Source organism: Sipha flava, unplaced genomic scaffold (assembly GCF_003268045.1).
Source record: "Sipha flava isolate LNK unplaced genomic scaffold, YSA_version1 126_pilon_pilon, whole genome shotgun sequence".
NCBI lineage: Eukaryota > Metazoa > Arthropoda > Insecta > Hemiptera > Aphididae > Sipha > Sipha flava.
The window spans coordinates 331,010-349,751 of NW_020271752.1; the positions used below are offsets into that span (position 1 = coordinate 331,010).

General features: G+C 29.3%; 2 protein-coding genes and 1 non-coding gene across 3 annotated transcripts; 1 reads left to right on the forward strand and 2 right to left on the reverse strand.

Moving 5' to 3' along the window:
- Positions 1-3,996: 3,996 nt before the first annotated feature.
- LOC112694301 lies at positions 3,997-4,121 on the forward strand. Its single transcript, XR_003149559.1, has one exon. It is a non-coding gene; the product is annotated as a U4atac minor spliceosomal RNA (small nuclear RNA).
- A 4,466-nt stretch (positions 4,122-8,587) lies between these two features.
- Positions 8,588-10,001, reverse strand: LOC112694252. The gene is made up of 2 exons (XM_025569668.1): positions 9,735-10,001; positions 8,588-9,174 (listed from the first exon to the last, which is right to left on the reverse strand). The coding sequence occupies exons 1-2, from the start codon at positions 9,898-9,900 to the stop codon at positions 8,687-8,689; spliced, it is 654 nt and encodes a 217-aa protein (XP_025425453.1). The 5' UTR covers positions 9,901-10,001; the 3' UTR covers positions 8,588-8,686.
- A 2,413-nt stretch (positions 10,002-12,414) lies between these two features.
- LOC112694273 (tigger transposable element-derived protein 4-like) lies at positions 12,415-13,200 on the reverse strand. The gene has a single exon (XM_025569699.1). It carries the CDS (start codon positions 13,198-13,200, stop codon positions 12,415-12,417), a length of 786 nt encoding a protein of 261 aa, XP_025425484.1.
- Between the last annotated feature and the right edge of the window lie 5,542 nt (positions 13,201-18,742).

The following is an 18,742-nucleotide window of genomic DNA, read 5'->3' on the forward strand; positions in this document are numbered from 1 at the left end:
TCATTAAGTTAAATAACACAAAAAAGATTTTACTGCCTAATAAAATTCTACTCGAGGCATTTCAAAATCGTTAAAATTTATATCGGCCAACTTTTAATCGTTATCGTTATAGACTTAAAGTTTAAAAATTACGATAGTAATAAAACACTTTTTGAAGATGCATTTATGGAAAAATATCCTAGAATATGACATACGTTACGTAGTACATATCTACTATGGATATTTATAGTATAGGTAAAAATATTCACAAAAATATTTTCTATGATTTTTATACATTATAGATGTTATGTTAAATAATAATTCAATTGAACAATGTACAATATTTGAAATTTATCTTAAACTTCAACACTATTTTATTAGTTTTATTATAAATGAAGATTTAGTTTATTTCAAAGGTCATAAGTATTATAAACAAAATATTCGTGTTAATTTAAAATTTGTTTGAAACATATATAAAAAAATAATTCGGTATTTTTACTATCATGTTGGATATTCATTTTTATTGATTATAATGAATAATTAAAAAATAAATAATCAAATACTTGAACTATGATCATTAAAAACCCTTATTTGAACATAAGAGGTATATACGAGTATAATGTAAACTACGACATAATTATGTTTTATGAAAATTACCTAATATTTGTATCGTGTATTATTTAATTTTATGTTTGTTATTTTCAATAATAAAATAAAAATTATAATTTCAATTATAAATTACAAGATAGTAATGATACATAAAACGCATTATATATATTGTTTTCAATGAAAAGTTGAGTACAAGTAATCGTAATTTGTTTGCGTGGTTTTCCTTTTACATCTTGCTTCTAACAGTAAACGCCCATATTCGTGAATAAATTGACTCCCTGCATTTTTATTATAAATATATAAATTATACATGTATTACTGATAAAAGTCACGCAAAACCTCAAAGGTAAAATATGAACACCCCGTTGTTCTTGTAGTGATAAATTGTACCTATAATTATTTACTGCATATATATTATATAAATCTATAATTCCTACTTCTATATTCTAAATTATGCACTAACACTCATTGAGCTTTAATAAAATATTATAATATATTTGTACATAAGCAGTTGTGGTTTTATGGGAGGGGGTCCAGGGGGTCTGACCCCCCCCCAGGTCACGCATTTAGGTCGTGATATATTATATTTTATAATGTTTTGTACTTAAATGCATTGCTATGTTTTTTTTGTTAGAGTAAGAATTACATTTTATGACTTTAGTTTGGTTGCTAATGTTATCATTTAGTTAAGCAAATGTGATCAATCATACAAATAATAATAAAGAAATATAAAGTTTGAAAACATGGCAAACAAATTCAAAGACATAAACGTGTTTTAAAAGTTGAAGTGATACACATTAGAGTCATACAAATTCAGTACTTAGAATTTTAATTTCCTTTTTTTTTTTATTGACTTTTTATTAGAATCTGTACCTGTCTTATGTAGTATTTAATAAAATACAGACTGTATCAAATGTAAGTAACTACGAATAAACGAAATTAATAAATTAAAATAAACAACAGGAAGGCATGAAGAGCGATATTATCCGATGATAGAAATCTTCAAATTAAATATTTTCATTATATTCTATCAATACTTGTTGACAAGTAAAACAGCACCAAAAATCTTACGTGTACTACATAAGTTAATAAAATTGGATTCCAAAAATACTGTTAATTAAGCTATTTTTCGATTTTTACTTAAATTGTTCAACTTATTTTGTTACTTTATATTAATTACTCGTAAATTAATTAATTTTAAAATAATTAATTTTTTTTTCAAACCATTGTGGGTTTTTTTTTTTTGACAAACGGTATTTTAATAAAATAAATAATATTGTGTTTAGATAATCATACTATTAATTATATGTTTTAACTTATGATAAATAACATTATGGGTAAAAAATTAGGTTTTCACTTTTATTTATTGTTAAAGTTTTGAGCTTAAATTATTTAACTGTGTACCTTACTGATCATTTTTACGACTATCCAGTATTATTTTTTTTTTACCAGTACAACCTTTAAAAATAAAATAAAATTATAATAATTATATATATATATATAATATTTGTATATAATAACTAAACGATATACGTAAATAATACTGTTTTTAAATTATTGATGATCTTTTTATTTTTCTAATACGAGTTGTAAATTAAAACCTTCTCTGAGAATCAATCAATCCATTGGTAATATCTTTACTGAAAAGTTCAATGAATAATTTTCGAAATATGCCCTTACAGACAAAAATGACCTTTTATTTTATGTATAAAGATTTGAAAATTATTGCTAAACAAATTACTATTCAATTTATAAAATGTACGCAAATATGGATGACGTTCATCAATATTAATTATCTAAAATATTAAGTTTTAGTAATTTTTAGCATTTTTCAAACATTTTTCAGAACTTTAAGTATATCTACTATGTTACAATTATTAAAATAATAGTAACTGGTAACTCGTTTTGTTTCTTATTTTTATATCAGAATACCCCAACAAGATAGCCGATACTTTTGGAAAATTTTAAGTAAATGATTAGGATACTCTTTTAAGTGGATTATGGTTTAAAATTCTAATATTTTTGGAGGAATGACATGAATAATATCATAGAGGAAAAGTTGAACATTTTCGTTTGTACCACAATAACTTGCACTTGGAAAAATCCTCCAAACAATCATAGTGTAATAAACAACAACATGTAATGTTAAAATGTAGCGATAAACATGAAAAAATATAGGTATTATATCTCATTGATAATTGATTAAGAGTTTTTAATGTTATTGAACGAATCGTAAATTTAAATAATATTTCGTACAACGTTTGACATTAACATAACTCCACGATCTGCGATAATCAGCTGAATTATTATACGTATGTACCCACACAGCATAGATATATTCATTCAATATTTAATAAATATTTAACAAAAATTTAAATATTTGATAAAAGCGCAATATCCATTGGTTAGACATTTTTAAACATTAAAATAAGTATTATAAATGTATAAAATTTTAATTGTTCATTCGTTTTTAAATGTTTATTTTATGTTTCAGATTCAACACGTAAAATCGAATATATATTCAATACTGTATAAAATTTTTATTTTAAATATTTGAAATCCAATTATAATGTATAAATATTGTTTCAATCGTTATGATTGACAAATGCTGTACTTAATTTTTTATTTATTATTTCGGTATATATACTAATATACATTAATCCCAATGAACATAGGCGCAAATAGGGGAGGGGGGTCTTGGGGGGTCTTAGCACCCCCTATTTTACAATTAGCACCCTCAAATAATGTTCGTGTTTAGGAATCAAAAACTTATTTTTGTCATCAGATATTTGACTAATAGAGTATAAAACTGTAATGAAATATAAATGAAAACAATGTTACTCGACAAACGTCAATTCACATTTTGTCGAGTTCACCGAAACCCTAATTTAAATTAATTTTAAAACCGGAACCTTTGAAATCTGGACCTTTGAAATCGTACGGTTGTGAAGTACAACAATATTTCACGATCGGCTTCGATTTGTCTCCCCTTCCGGCCAAACGATCGCGCACTAACGAACAACTCCCGTAGATGTATTGGTGGCGTCACCTAGCAACGCGTTCCCGTGGACAGATCTTTCGGTACCGCTCGCGCGACCACGTCGGATAGAGGTGCACGAAAGCGTCGCCGGGACCACGTGTTGCCGACAGATGGCGCTGACAGGTTGCGCGGCGTACGGTCACGTGTGGCCCGGGTGTCTTGCGCCTGTCACCGTCCGCGGTCGCGCGACCGACGTCGGCCGTCCGTAAGCGCGTCCGGTCTCGGTTGACCGTTTTCCCATCCCGTCCCGGCACGGCCGCGGGACGAATGCGGAACGCTCGCCGAACACCGTTACCGCGGGTCGCACGCTGCCCGGCACGCGCACTGGTCCCGGTACACATATACCGGACGAATGCACCGCGACCAGGTACATCCTTGATCTAGGGGAGCGGTACGGTCCGTGATCGTATAGTGAGCTCGTACTGCTGACACCCGTATAGATAATACCCGTGCTCAGCGACCTACGGGCCGTTGCGGCACAATTTTTGGACGTCCCTTTACTTTACAAGGGACCATGTCGAAGCCGTGTGCCCCGTTACTAGAGAATGGCACGTCGATAGAAAACGCGTTGATGTTTAAAACGTGTGCGGGTACTAATACCTAAATCTTATAATGAAATTCGTATCGAAAGAAGTTTCGACACTTTACTAGTATCGGTTATATCGCATCGTCCCTAACCATTGCCGTACCCGTTCGCAAATCGTTGCCAACCGTTGGATAATTATCGTACACATACGATAATTCGGGCCATTTGTACGATATACGGAATCGTACAAGGAATTACACTACTGGATGATAAAATACGATTACTTCACTATCTTACGGAAGAAAAAGAAAAACGGTAATTTTAAGGTTTTTTTTCCTTCTGATATTTAAATTGTTAGTTCGATCGACGATTAAAAATAGCATTATCTATGTCTGTGGGTTTTATCTTACCGTTAATTATTATTTTTGTTTATTACTACCACTAACAACACTATACCTATAATTCGAACACTGTCTCTATGTTAACCAAAACTGTAGAAAACATAAAATATTATCGATTGAAACTCATAGTTGAACCACAGAAATACAGAATTTATAAAATGATTTAAGCTATTTTATGTTTTAACTATTGACAAGCAGGTATCACATATTATTCCGTTATTATCATCCTAGTTGTGAATCCTGCGCCTTGCATTTCTACACAATATGACACAACATGAAACGGCGAGCTGTGAACCCACCTTTATCATAGTATTTATAATATTTCCAGCGAAGGGAAAAAAACAATTTGTATACGATAATTATTCACTAGATATTATAATTTTATTGATGGTGTACGATAAACCTATAATAAGAGGTTGACAATGTAACGTACCCCGGAAGCGTAGGTAAATTTGGTAAATTTGATATGTAAACAATTATCCATAATCTTTGTTTAAACTCAACAACGCCAATAATTTTACAACGTCGTAATGTTTTTTTGCATTAGGCCACACCAATCTTTCCGAAAAATGTTCATGAAATTATACTAAAGAATGGAAAACAATAGGTGAATACACTCCGAGAGTGATGAATTTAAATATTTAATACATATAATCAATATCTACACTTTTTTTATTATACAAACACACCGTACGAATATTTAAATTATTCGTTTGAATAATACATCAATACTAATATTGATAAAATATGTACATTGCATGTGAATAAATTTAAACATATTCGTTGTAATGTTTTTGTAACAAAACCAAAATAAAAATATATTAAAAATACGCCGTAGAAAATAATTTTTTGAACTCATGACTTATAGGAACTCGTATCTAGACTAAATAAGAAAATAAATTACAATAATTTATATAGGATTTGAATACATTAATGAAATGTAAAATCTACATATTCGAAAATTATATTCATATAACCATAGAATATTATTGTTTAACTCAACATAATATGTACCTACCGGTTTTTGTTTACAAAATAAATTACTATATTATGCCTATGTAAGCAAATGTAAATAAATTATAGTATAGTATACTTACGTTAAAGTATCGATCAAATATTTCGATGGTAATTTAAAACGATGAAATGTACGGCAGAATAATTATTAATGTTCGGATACAAAAAACATAGGTACCTTCGTAAAACCATTAATTAGTTTTTTCCAAAGATGTTAGTTTTTGCGCGTAGTCCCGAAGACTACGGTCGAAGTGCACGCTGGTACTTGAGTATTAAGTAGAAACCAATACAAACCGTGCAATGTAAACACTCTGCATTACCATACATCAGGCAAGAAATGAGTTTTGTGTATTATATGTAGATAATAACATATATTATACTAAACCAGTTTCATTTACTCGCAAATCAAATTTATTCGATTGCACAAAAAATAACTTACCTTTAAATAATTCCCGATGAAAAATAATTAGGTACATATGCAACTCCTGCGATCATGAACTATGATGTGAAAACTATCATAGATGCATCTATTATTATGATATTTAGATCAGTTCAAAATAAAATAGTTTCATTAGACTACAGACGTTTGAATCGCTACGACATTATGAAAGTAGGTGAAGTTAGTAAATTAATTTTTCCATTACATAGATCAGAAAATAATTGATTTAAATACTGTTTAAATAATGATGAAACTATATGACTTAAAAAATAACTTAAGTAACTTAAAAAATAGTTATGTTAATATTATATCACGTTCTGTTATTCAATTATTTGTAAACAATTGTGTAACATGTTTAAAAAAAAAAGGAGAAATTGTTAACTCTATGGTATTTAATGCACATGGACAGGTCGATTTAACCGATATGCAGTCTTGAAATGACGGAGGGTACAGATTTGTATGTCAAAAATTGTATAATCGTGATTAAAATTTGAATTTTAAAAGAAAATTTTACAGTTCGCGATGTATACAAAAGTCACTATACACAATGAAATATACAATTCCGGACTTCGTAACTTTGTATATTGTATTATGTACTGGTTTAAACGATTTTAAAGAAATTATTTGTTTAGCACAAGCATAATAAGGGGACTTGAACCTTTAAGCTTTTGTGTGAGCTTAAGCCTCCACTAGAATTTTATCCCTTTTCAAATTTAACTTCCCTTACATTGGGGGTTGTCATTTTTTTTTTAATTCAAACCAGATTGAGTATCAGAAACTGGTCACTTTTAATTAAATATTAATTTATTCTTATGGCTTTACATCGTAAACGAATCTACATTTATTATAACTCGGTTTAGATTTAAAGCCACTGTTCTTGTACATTTTCAGCCTTCTCGATAAAATTACAGATGGTTGGCAATCCTGCACTTTAATCAATGTTTACGTAAACATTTGTATGTAGCATAGTTTTTTTATTTATGAAAAAAAATCCCTTCCTTTTCTCTATCTATATTTATAATTAATAATTTTACACATTCGGTATGAAAATATACACGACTAATATGCTACTGACCGCTAGCCATACCAATTTCAGTACGAGTGTTAAATTTATATTCATGAGAATTTATTTTCTGAGGGCCAATATGATTAGTAGAGGTGGCTATAGTATATGAATAAATCTGTCCGGCGAATGAACAATTTTCCGTCGTTTTTATTCATTGTTTTTATTCAATATTATTAAACAATATTTATAGAATTCGAAAGCCGTTCTTCTGTGACAAAATTATTAAGAATTATTAACCATAGTATAGCGTACGTATACTAATACCTATACGTATACCTAATCCCGATAAATATGCGAATACATGAGTAAACAGTTCTCAAGCATAAATTTTATAAAAAATTAAAATGCATTTGACTTAAAAAACTGAAATTTCTCCTGAATTCAATCATAATTACTTAAATTTATACTATTGTAACACACCAACTGGTTTTTCCAGTTATATTCACCGCATTTATCATGTGAATGCATATTATCTCACTAATGTGCATTCATATATACGCATTCAAAATGCATACATAATTTGTATACAAAATAAGGTATAAATAATGCAAACCGTGTTTAGAAATTTAACAACAGTTTTCTCAACAAAAAACTTATTCTTATTTATTTAAGTTAAAGTAGCATAACAATTTTTGTTAAGTTATAAAATATTTTAATTGTGTTCAACTATAATGTAACATTTTAATACCAACTATCTATCTTGGTAAGGAAAACTCAACGCTAATATGAAATAATACGCTGATACACAAAATTTCCAAAATTAAAACACTGACGAGCAAAAAAGAAATTAATCGATTGATTTTGTCTATGTACACATTTTTTCTACGGCCGGCCCTGTTTATTTCCTATTAAATTTCTAATTTCATCGACCATTGACAACACGCATTGTACAATTCAATAACGAGTAACTTTGAAAAAATGTTATTTTAATTTAAATGATGACGTTCGTAATTTGTACCTTAATTAAATATTTCATTTTTTATGTTTTTCTAGAATTTCCGGAGCTCTTTACTTTTAGATGATGGCAATTATAGTAAATAATTTATAGTGGACCATGGTACTTTAATTATGAGCACAAGCCATGAGAATAGTTAATTAATATTCAAGTAGAACAATGAAAACCTTATAAGGAGATACCATAAACAATTTTAATACGTGTGAAGTGCTAGAGCATGTATGTATGTACATAATTTAGACTAAAAAACTAAAGTAATAAAATTATACAATAACACACGAGTACAAGGAATTATTTAAATTAATATTTTCATATTAAAAATACAGATATATTGAGGTAATTAGAACTTAAACGTTCAATCAAATGATCAAGAACAGAGAGAACAGTTTACATTTTATTTTTCAGAATACTTCAGAATATTTCAGAAAAATCCCTTAGAAAATATATAAAATCCTTAAAGTCTTAAAAGTGAAGATTTATTTTTATTTTGTTTGATTTTTTAGTTAGAATTTTATAGTTTTTTTTTTTTAATAAATATTTTTGCTTAATCTTAAATTTTTTAAATACTTATTTTAGTGTATATAATGATGTTTTTAAGTGCTTATTTTAATGCTTAATTTAAGTGCTATAAGTCTCGAGCCCTGCTAATTACTAATCTCATGTATTTGGATAATTTGACATCTGAGCATCTTGAATTACCTTTAAAACGTCCAATTTGGTTTGCATGCGCAAGTGTTCGGGTATTTTTTTAAAGTCTTTTACCAGAGACATAAAAAAAAGACGATCTTCGTCGTCTTCAACATTTTTCTTTTTTACATTTTTATTTAAAATCCCTATTAGCTCTTTACCAATGTCATAATTTTGATTTTTTTCATTATGTTTTGATCTCCGCGAGATTGAGGATGAAGGACGAGCAACTGTATGTTGACCTTCTATCATTTCATCTTCATCTTTTATTTTTGTGTTGGAAGTAATATTTTTAGTCTTTGAATTAACTGATACCGTATCTTTTAAAAATAAAAGGCTGTTGTAGAAAACATAGGGGCATTTTTTTTTCGCCGCAGAACCGCTTTTAGTCGTCATTGCTTTATGAGCCTTTACAAAACAATCACGTATATTCCGCCATTTCTTCTGAAGAGTCACGCCTGAAAAAATTATTGTTTCAGATATTTGACAACAGGTTCCAGATAATAAATAAAATGTATATTATTTAATAAAACAGTTAGTTATTTATTTTACATCAGTTTTTTTTTATTTTACTGTTTATTTTTTTATTTGTAGTAATATTGAAACGTTATATGATACATCAATAAATTTAAGTTTATTTTTTCATATTTGTATTGAAATATAATTAGTTTCTACGAACTGAACGTTGATTGATTATTTTTTAAATTTGTTTTTTGTTTTATATAAAAGATAATTTCTAAGTAAATAGGAAGTTATTAATAATTATTTTCTTTAAGTAATCTAGAGTTTGAGGCCCCCCCCCAACTAAATTTATTAAGCTCCGCCTATGCATGCATCTTATAGAATCAATTTTGAAAATTATTTTAAAAGTAAGTTCAGGACTTTAGTTTCCTAAACCTGATATATTAACAATTATTAAATCTATTCAAGCACTGAGTTCATTAATATTTATGAGAATTAAAAGTGAAATATTAATCATCAAGTAATGTATTCTATAATAAATTAATTAAATACTAACAGAGTTTTTCCTTTTCGTCCGCTGATAATTCAGCACCATAAATATTGGCCACTTCTTCCCATTTTCTTTGTTTTATATTTCTGTCAGAATAATCTGAGCGCTTCGTGTTCCAAATTGATTGACGTTTCTGGATTTCAATAATAAACTGTTTTGTATCAAACTCCATAGTTTAAATTTCGTCAAAATGTTGACCAATAACAAACGCGATGACGCCGATAACACGATCGACCGCAAACCAACCGCTCAGTGCGTACACTGATCGTACGGTCAGCCGTCGAAGCGGCCGCAGCGATCCAAGCGACCGAAACGGTTCGCGGGCAGCCGCAACGTAGTGCGAATACAATTTTTTGGATATACAGAATTTACGTACAGTCTATCACTTGCGGTCAACCGGACGGCTGGCAACATTTACGGGCAGCCGCATAGTCATAGGCGCAACTGGGGGCTTATCCTCGTTGGACCAAAATTTAGCCCCCCCCCCCCATAAATATCCCATGTTAATTTCAGATAATACTTGTTCAATTGCATTATTTTGTCATTTGAAAAAAGTATTGACTATGAATGTTGTACGAATTGAGTATTGAGAGTTGACTATGGATGTTGAATAAATGTAAAAATTCAAAACGGTTTGAAGTAAAATTATAGATAACGTGTTATCGGTGATAAAAATATACCGACCGAAAAATATCTAAATTTAGATTGTGACTGTGGGTTTTATATTATGTGATATTTCTTGTAATCGTTAAGCGGCCCAAACACGTTCAAGATTACTGAAAAAATATTGACGAACATTGACGATGACCATCAACATATCAATATTATTGAAAAATTATTAAACATAATATCATTATCAAATTACCAGGTCCGTTATAAAATAGTAAATCAGATTTAAACTTGCTTTAAACAATTTATTCATTTTAATTATAAACAATTATGTCTGATAATTTAGACAATACTATACTAGCAAATAAAAAATATAGTACAATAATATACTATACTATACAATACTAGCTCTTGCTCTAGCTATTTCTTTTCTTAATAAAAGGAAGAAAAAACGGAAGCAGAGGTTTTGGGCTAATGAGAGATTGCAAAAGCGAAATAAATATAATTGTGAAAATCTGTTATCTGAGCTACGATTAAACCAACCTGAAGACTATTGAATTTTTATTAAGAATGAACGAGTCATACTATGATGAACTTTTAACTTAAGTTACTCCATTAATAAAAAAACAAAATACAATAATGCGAGAATCGATTTCAGCCAGCCAAAAACTTTCCTTGAATCTGCGTTACTTAGCCACTGGTAACACATTTGAAGATCTCAAATTTATTTTTATTGACAGTGCGTCAATAAAAATCAAATATTCTTTTATATTTCTTATATATTTTTTTAATCAAGTATCCTTCAATACTGCCAGTACACGATCAATATTATTGACAGTATCAAATGTACAGTATCGTGTATGGGCCGCTCAAGACATGTATTATTGTATTGATAGATTATTCAATAACGCGAGCACTACCTGTTTTCTAATATTGAGTTTGGAATATATTTTGCAATTATACTAGCTTCACCTGGTTCATTTTGTCGATTGTCCTTGTTTGGTTATTTTTATTTTTTCATTGGGAATTTATTGCTATAAAATGAATAATAATGTTTTTTAATATTTTTAATAATAAAAAAAGAGAGTTCAACAAAACACTGTTGACAGTTTAGTGATTGAAAATACTCCTACAATAGATAACTCAATTGCCCGTATTCATGAGCGTAGTTTGGTATTACAGTAAAACTCGCCTAAGACGCTCTTTAAGGGACCAGCTCCCTAGAACTTCTTAAGCGGGAAAGCGTCTTATGCGGGAATGAAAAAAAAAATGATGTGACTGAAATATTGAGTTTTTTTTTTATTATTAAACATAATTTAATGGGAAATATACTTATAAATTAATTATAATTACAATATTCATCTATTTTTGATTGTTTAAGGTTAGATTAGGTTAGGTTAGGACAATGTGTTTCAGAAAGAAATTTTTCAATTTTATTAAGACAACCTAACATTTCTTCGGAATTTTCAACAGAGGATAATACTTTCCGAATTTCCGATAGGTGTTGCAAACTAGTAGTAATTAAAGGAGTAGATAATGGAAAGTCTTGATCTTCTTCTTCTTGATCGTTGTCTTCTTTCTCATTCTCCACTAAGTTCGTATCAGCGTTTATTTCATCCAAAGTCCGAGTGCTACTGGTTACGAGTTCATCATCTATTGTTGCATAATCAGCAAAATTTTGCAGAAGTTGAAAGTCCTCTTCTTTTAAAGTTGAGCTATTAGCCTGTTCAGAGTTGTTCAACACACCAAATTCAGCTTTCCGAAAACAGTTTATTATTACATCTGGTTTAATTTCATCCTAAGCGGCACTGATGTAATGTATGGAGTTCAAAACATTAACTTTAGTTGAAATTTGGTCGGTACTCTCCATGTCTCACAAATACCTTTGAACTAACTTTTTTCGGTACTTTTGTTTTATCACTTTCATGATACTTTGATCTAGGGGTTGTAACTTAGATGTAGTATTTATTGGAAAGAAAACAAGTTTTATATTAGTGGGGATTTCTTTAGGGTGAGCCAGACAATTGTCGACGAATAGAATAATTTTCCTCTTTTGTTTACCGAAAAGTGCATCTAGCTATTGAATCCAGTTCATGAATAGTGTTCCTGTCATCCAAGCACAACTTTGAGCAAGATATTCACATGGAAACGTACGAACATTTTTGAAACAGTGAGGAGACCTACGTTTTCCAATGACGACCAACTTCAATTTATGGGTGCCGGTAGAATTTGTACATACTAAAACCGTGAGACGTTCCTTGCTCAACTTTCCACCATGGCATGTCTCATTTTTAAAAACAAAAGACTTATCTGACATAAGCTTAAAAAATAATTCGAAATCATCAGCGTTGTATATATCGTTAGGAGTATAATCACGCAGTAATGAAGGCAACACGTTATTTTTCCATGAAGCTATATCATCATTATTAACAGATTCAGTCTCACCTGAAATTTGCCGGTACACAATGCCATGCCTACTCCGAAATCTATCCAGCCAACCAGTCGATCCACTAAATTCGGTTAAGTTAAGACGTGCGGCAATCTCCATTGCCTTTTCCGTGATTACACCTCCATTTATTGGATAATTTAAACTGCGAGCTTGTTGAAACCACTCCAATAAAATATTTTCCAACTCTTCATACTTCCCGTGTTTTAATTTTTGTCGTTTGCTGCCACCTAACATGCTGCTTTGTTCTATTTCATGTCTGTTTTTCAATAAAGTTCTTAAAGTAGAAGGAGGTATCCCCAGTTCATTAGCAATATCCTTTTGTTTTTTTTTCTCAATCAATCCTTCATCGTACTTCTTCAAAATGTTAAGTTTGTCCGAAATCGATAGCGCTTTAGGTTTTATACCACTAGCCATAACGAAATGACGGTTATACACATGTGAACGAACAGCACTTACTAAATCTCATAATACGATGAAATACAGTAAAACTGTTATAATAAGTATTGATAAAATAGGTATAGCGATAAAATAAAACGATAAGAACACGTATAATACTAAAAATTCTATTTTTATTTCACAAAACTACTAAAATTTATCGTAATATGCTGAATAAAAGAGCGTTTTACCCGATTAGACTGAGAAAAACTGAGCGTCTTAACAGGTGATTTTTAAATTGACTAGTATAGGAAATGTGTAGGGAACGACGAAAAACAGCGTCTTAAGCGAGTTTTACTGTATTATCAGTGAGGGCCATATTATAGGACTAGAAAAATGTATTCCAAAAACGTCTTATCTTTAGTTTGAATTAAATGATTGAGAACATTTCCTAGAAAAAACAATTTATATGTGTCTCATTCTTTACCTGACATTTTATTTTACAATACATAAAAAAAAAAAAACAATTAATGTTGAGTTATTAAATTAAACTAATTTTTTTTTTTTTTAATAATTAATAAAATATCTTCTTTCAACAGTTAATTGTGTTTTGCCCAATTTTTCAAAACACTATCAACTAAGTGACAAAAAATTGTTACTGGGCAACATTTGTGTCGCCTAGTTAACACGTAAAAAAATGCACTGAATAAACATAAAAACATTTGTGACAACTGACAACTTTTGGCGGGAGACAAAATTGTAGTACAAATAATTTTAAGGAAAAACTAATATAAAAAATTTCAAAACATCGGTAAAACATCGATGTTTAGTCTTTGATTTATCGAACTTAAACCTTGATGTTTTAAAAACATCTATGTTTTGTGCCTACCTCTAGTACTTATATTTAGTTTAATTTGAGTTAGTCCTGTTTCCAAGTTCCCTAAGTCTAGCAGAAATGAGTCATTTAATGCAATTTCAGAATTCTCGGGTTAAATATTGTTAAGATCATCAGGTATTGACGAATTATTAATTTTAATTTTACTATTTATTAGACTCGGATCATCTACTGCAAAGTCTTCGTTGTTCCTTGTTGGTTTTCTTATCAATCTTTTTCTTTTTATTAATAATACTGAACATTTTTAAAAAAAAAAAAAATAAGAAATACAAGAAAAAAAGAAACAAAGATACCAAAATTAATTAAAAATGAATGAAATAATATGCTTTAAGGTGCCCACACATTGCTGCGGTACGCGATAAGGTATCGGTACGATAAAGTTGCCGGTAAAATCGTTCAAATAGTTTTCATAGGCATCGCACACACCGAACTAGACCGGTGCGCGCCTACGTTATTATTTGTACGGTACAATTAATAACCATACCCATAGATCTTAATGGGGGCTTGCACACTAGTGACATTTAATGCCGGTATGGTCTCAAATATCGTACCGGAGGACAGTTTCTGCACCGGTATTTTTAGAACGTTGTATGCACGATTTTTATGGTGTACCGGAACGGTAAAATTAATTATTAAATCAGTTTTAAAAATCATAGGTATTTAAAAAATCAGGGAATTTTACTCTGTTGTATAGTTTATTTTATATCTACTTCATGTCTTCATCATTGAGTAGTTGGATAAATTAATTCTAATTAAAATGATGCCACATCCGGGAAGGTACATTATCTGTGTTTTTTCTTAAGTTCTTTTACAATATTTTAATTTTTAAAACGACAGTTATTTTAGAGCTTTTTTGAATTGTAATATTTTACATACCAAGTCATAAACTCCTAAACTCGCTTAAAAATTGAGATTTTCTAAATAACTTATGAGAAAATAGAGATAATTCACGTTGAAATCGATAATAGATCAGATTAATTTGGTATTACAGCTAATATGTAATAACACAAAATTAGTACTGCTGAATAGAGATTTGCCATGCTATATGTTTGTAAGACGGAGACAAAACATGCGGAGTTTGTGATCTCATTGCCTATCCGTTAATGATAACTACTCATTACCTACCCGTATCAATAATATTCACACTTTTAAGATTATCAAATGCTATCATCTGTTCATCAGTTAATTCCAAAAAAATCTAGAATTCTGGGCATAATTTCTAAAAACTTGGATTTCTATAAATTGCCAGCTGCTCTTATCAGGTACGTAATACTTAAGTACCTACAAAATTTGTAAAAAACTATTCAACAACTTTTCTTTGTTCAGTAATAACTTGTTTTTGTAATAATTTGTCTTTTTACATTTTTTGGTAGGTGTGTTTTATTATATTTATTTTTTGAATTTTATAGGATGTCTATGTAGTGTGTCTATATATTCTACTGTGTTTGATACAAATAATTTAAACCTCAAAGTACAACATTTATGATGTTAATATACACAGACACAGTACAACTTCATATAAAATTGTTTATAAGTCTATAAATGCATAAGGTCCTTCCTGAAAATAATAACAGTTTTAATAATAATTGTAGAATCATAATACAATAATTTTAAATAAATAAATTTTAGTATCGTACCACAGCAGTGCGTTGCTTATTGTGCTGATAAACGTTCCGGTACGATATTTTCCCGTCAAGCTACGATGGTATAAATATCGTACAAAAAATAAAAATAAATTAGTATACCGTACCGATACCTCATCGCGTACTGCAGCAGTGTGTGAATACCTTTATAGTAAAATATAAGACAGACCAGATGTGTGTGATTAGCAGTACACGAGCAAACGACAAAGACAGACCAGTCACCTATTTCGAGAAAAATACCGATAAACAAATAATTATTATGTGTGTGTTCTATACAAATTATTATCCGTTATCGTTATATTATCATCGGACGACTCGACAATGCATGGCCAAGACAATCGCACAGGGTAAATCAGAAAAAAAATTAATACGACGTTGATCTATAAATAAACATGTTTGTGATAAAAATAAGTAGTTTTATGTATGTTAGTGCAATAATTGTCATACACAATATTGCTAATATTTAAAGCTTGATGAATTTTAGGAAAAATTATAAAAACATTTAAAACTAGAATTAATTAATTTTAGATAAAATGAGGGGGCTACAGCCCCCACAACCCCATGCATACTACGCCCAGACCCGTATTGAAACCATTGCATTTTTTGAGTGATTTTCACAGGACGATTTACTTTAATTTATGTTATTTCACTACTGTTTATGAATCTGTTTCAAATTGATATTGATACATTGATGGCCGAAATGACTGTTGTGAAAAATGAATTTAAAACTGAGCATCCTAAAAAAATATTGAATTATCCAATGCAAACGGCAAGTATCATAAATGAGGCTACCTTTCCAAATTTATACAAACTTCTTAGTGTTGCATTTACTTTGCCAATAAGTAGTGCAACTTGTGAAAGGTCATTTTTGGCGATGAGACGTTTCAAAACATGGATACGGTCCACAATGCTACAAGATTGAATCTCAAATTGTTCCATAATAAATATTAAGAGAAACATATCAAATAATATTGACTGTGAAGAGATTTTGAATACATTTGCTAATGCAACAGAAAAATTATATTATAAAGTTGACTATGAAAATATTTTTTATAGCTCATGTTATAGATAAACAAATTTGAATTAGTATTTATTGATTTATATTTAAATAGACTAATAAGATTATAGTATTAGGTATATAGAATAATGAGTAGTCTCTATTTTTATGTGACATACCACATATAGCATACTTAACTCACAATAGTGTCACATAAAAAAAAAAGACACATTGCAGTAAATCCAACTTGGTTCAGAATCTAAAATATGTTGTATATAAGAATAGGAATAATCTACATTACAAGTTTTGGTAGAAGAGCCTTAGCATAGTCTGCATGTAATGTTTACTTACAAATGGAAATTTCATTGAAAATAGTAAACAGTATGAATTATGTATACACATTATATCTCACAAGACTGGGCAAAATAACGGTTTTTTTTTCAACTTGTTAAGTTAAGTTAATATAAAAAAAAGTAAGTTAAGTTAAATTAAAAGTTAACTAATGTATTTTTAATAAATTCGTTAAGTTAAATATTAATGGATAAAAAAAATTAACTTAATTGAAAATGTAATTATTTTCGAATCTGTAACCAAAACCAATAAAATGAATGACAAATTTGGAATTTGTGTCAAGCTCATGTGGCCAACCATGTAGTATGCTAAGCAATATTTACTGATGATTTAAGGTGAGCAGTTGACGATTTTTGAATCAGAATGTTCAGAAATAATTTTTTCCCCATGAGTTATATTAATAATTTTAAGTAAGTAATAAGTAATAACGTGTGTCTCGGGATGTGTGGCGTGTGCGTGTCACTAGGTATAATGAGTTATGGTTTACAAGAAAACTAATTAAGTACACGAACGCGAAGTCGCGACGACTTCATAATATTATTACTATTATAATATTATTATTACCTAAACGTATATCAATGTATATGTCCAATGTCCTTTTTCATTATATATTATGAAAATGATATACATATAATTTTAATTGTATAAAATATACAAAATATATAGTAATGCCATTGATTAAATATACATATATATATATATTTAATCAATGGTAATACCCAATATCATATAACTCGTATTCATAATGTGTATTGTGTATAGACGTATAGTACTAAATACTAAATAGTGAATAATATATACTGTATGTATATTGTAATATTGTATAGACATCAACATTCAACATCAATAAACACAAATTTATTACTATAAGAAAAAAAAAATAGTTATAATTAGGTACTTAGTTATTATTACATACGGGTGGGTACCTATTACCTGGATACAGGCTATCCACTTAATACCTATACAGTAATCCCTCGTTATCCGCGAAGGTTACGTTTCAGCAAGCCTGCGCGGATAACGAATCCGCGGATAACGAGACCATAAATCAATGTTAAAAGGGAAGTTAGGTTTAATATTTTTTAATTTTAAAAATTTATTATTAATCAATTAATAATTTTTTAATTCCAACAACTAATTCATTTATTATCTATCGTATTGTTCCTTAATTTTTACGTATTTCTCGAACACTAGGTTCAATCATATTGTACGTTCTATCAAGTGACGCTACAGTATCACCACTTTTTAATTTGTCCAAATTTTCAATTTTTTGAACAAGTAATAAAACATTTCTTCTCCTTTTTATTGACATTTTACATTTAGAAGCCATTTAAAAATATTTTCACTACTAAATTTATTAACTGCTGTATACGTGTCGCGCACAAATATCATCTTACAACTGAACAATTGACGATTATTAATCGTGCAGGTATGCTATAGCAATATAACAACAATTATCTACAATTATTGTCAAAAATAAATTTCTACAGTGTTCGTGTAATAACGGTAAGACGTTATCGCAATCGCATTAAAAATATGTTATCGTGGACCCAATCGCGGATAATCAAAACCGCGGATAAAAAAAACGCTGATAACGAGGGATTACTGTATATATATTATATTGTGTAGGTATATTATATCAAACAACCTGTATTAATTATAAATTTTCCCATTTAATTGTTATGACATTATTATTTT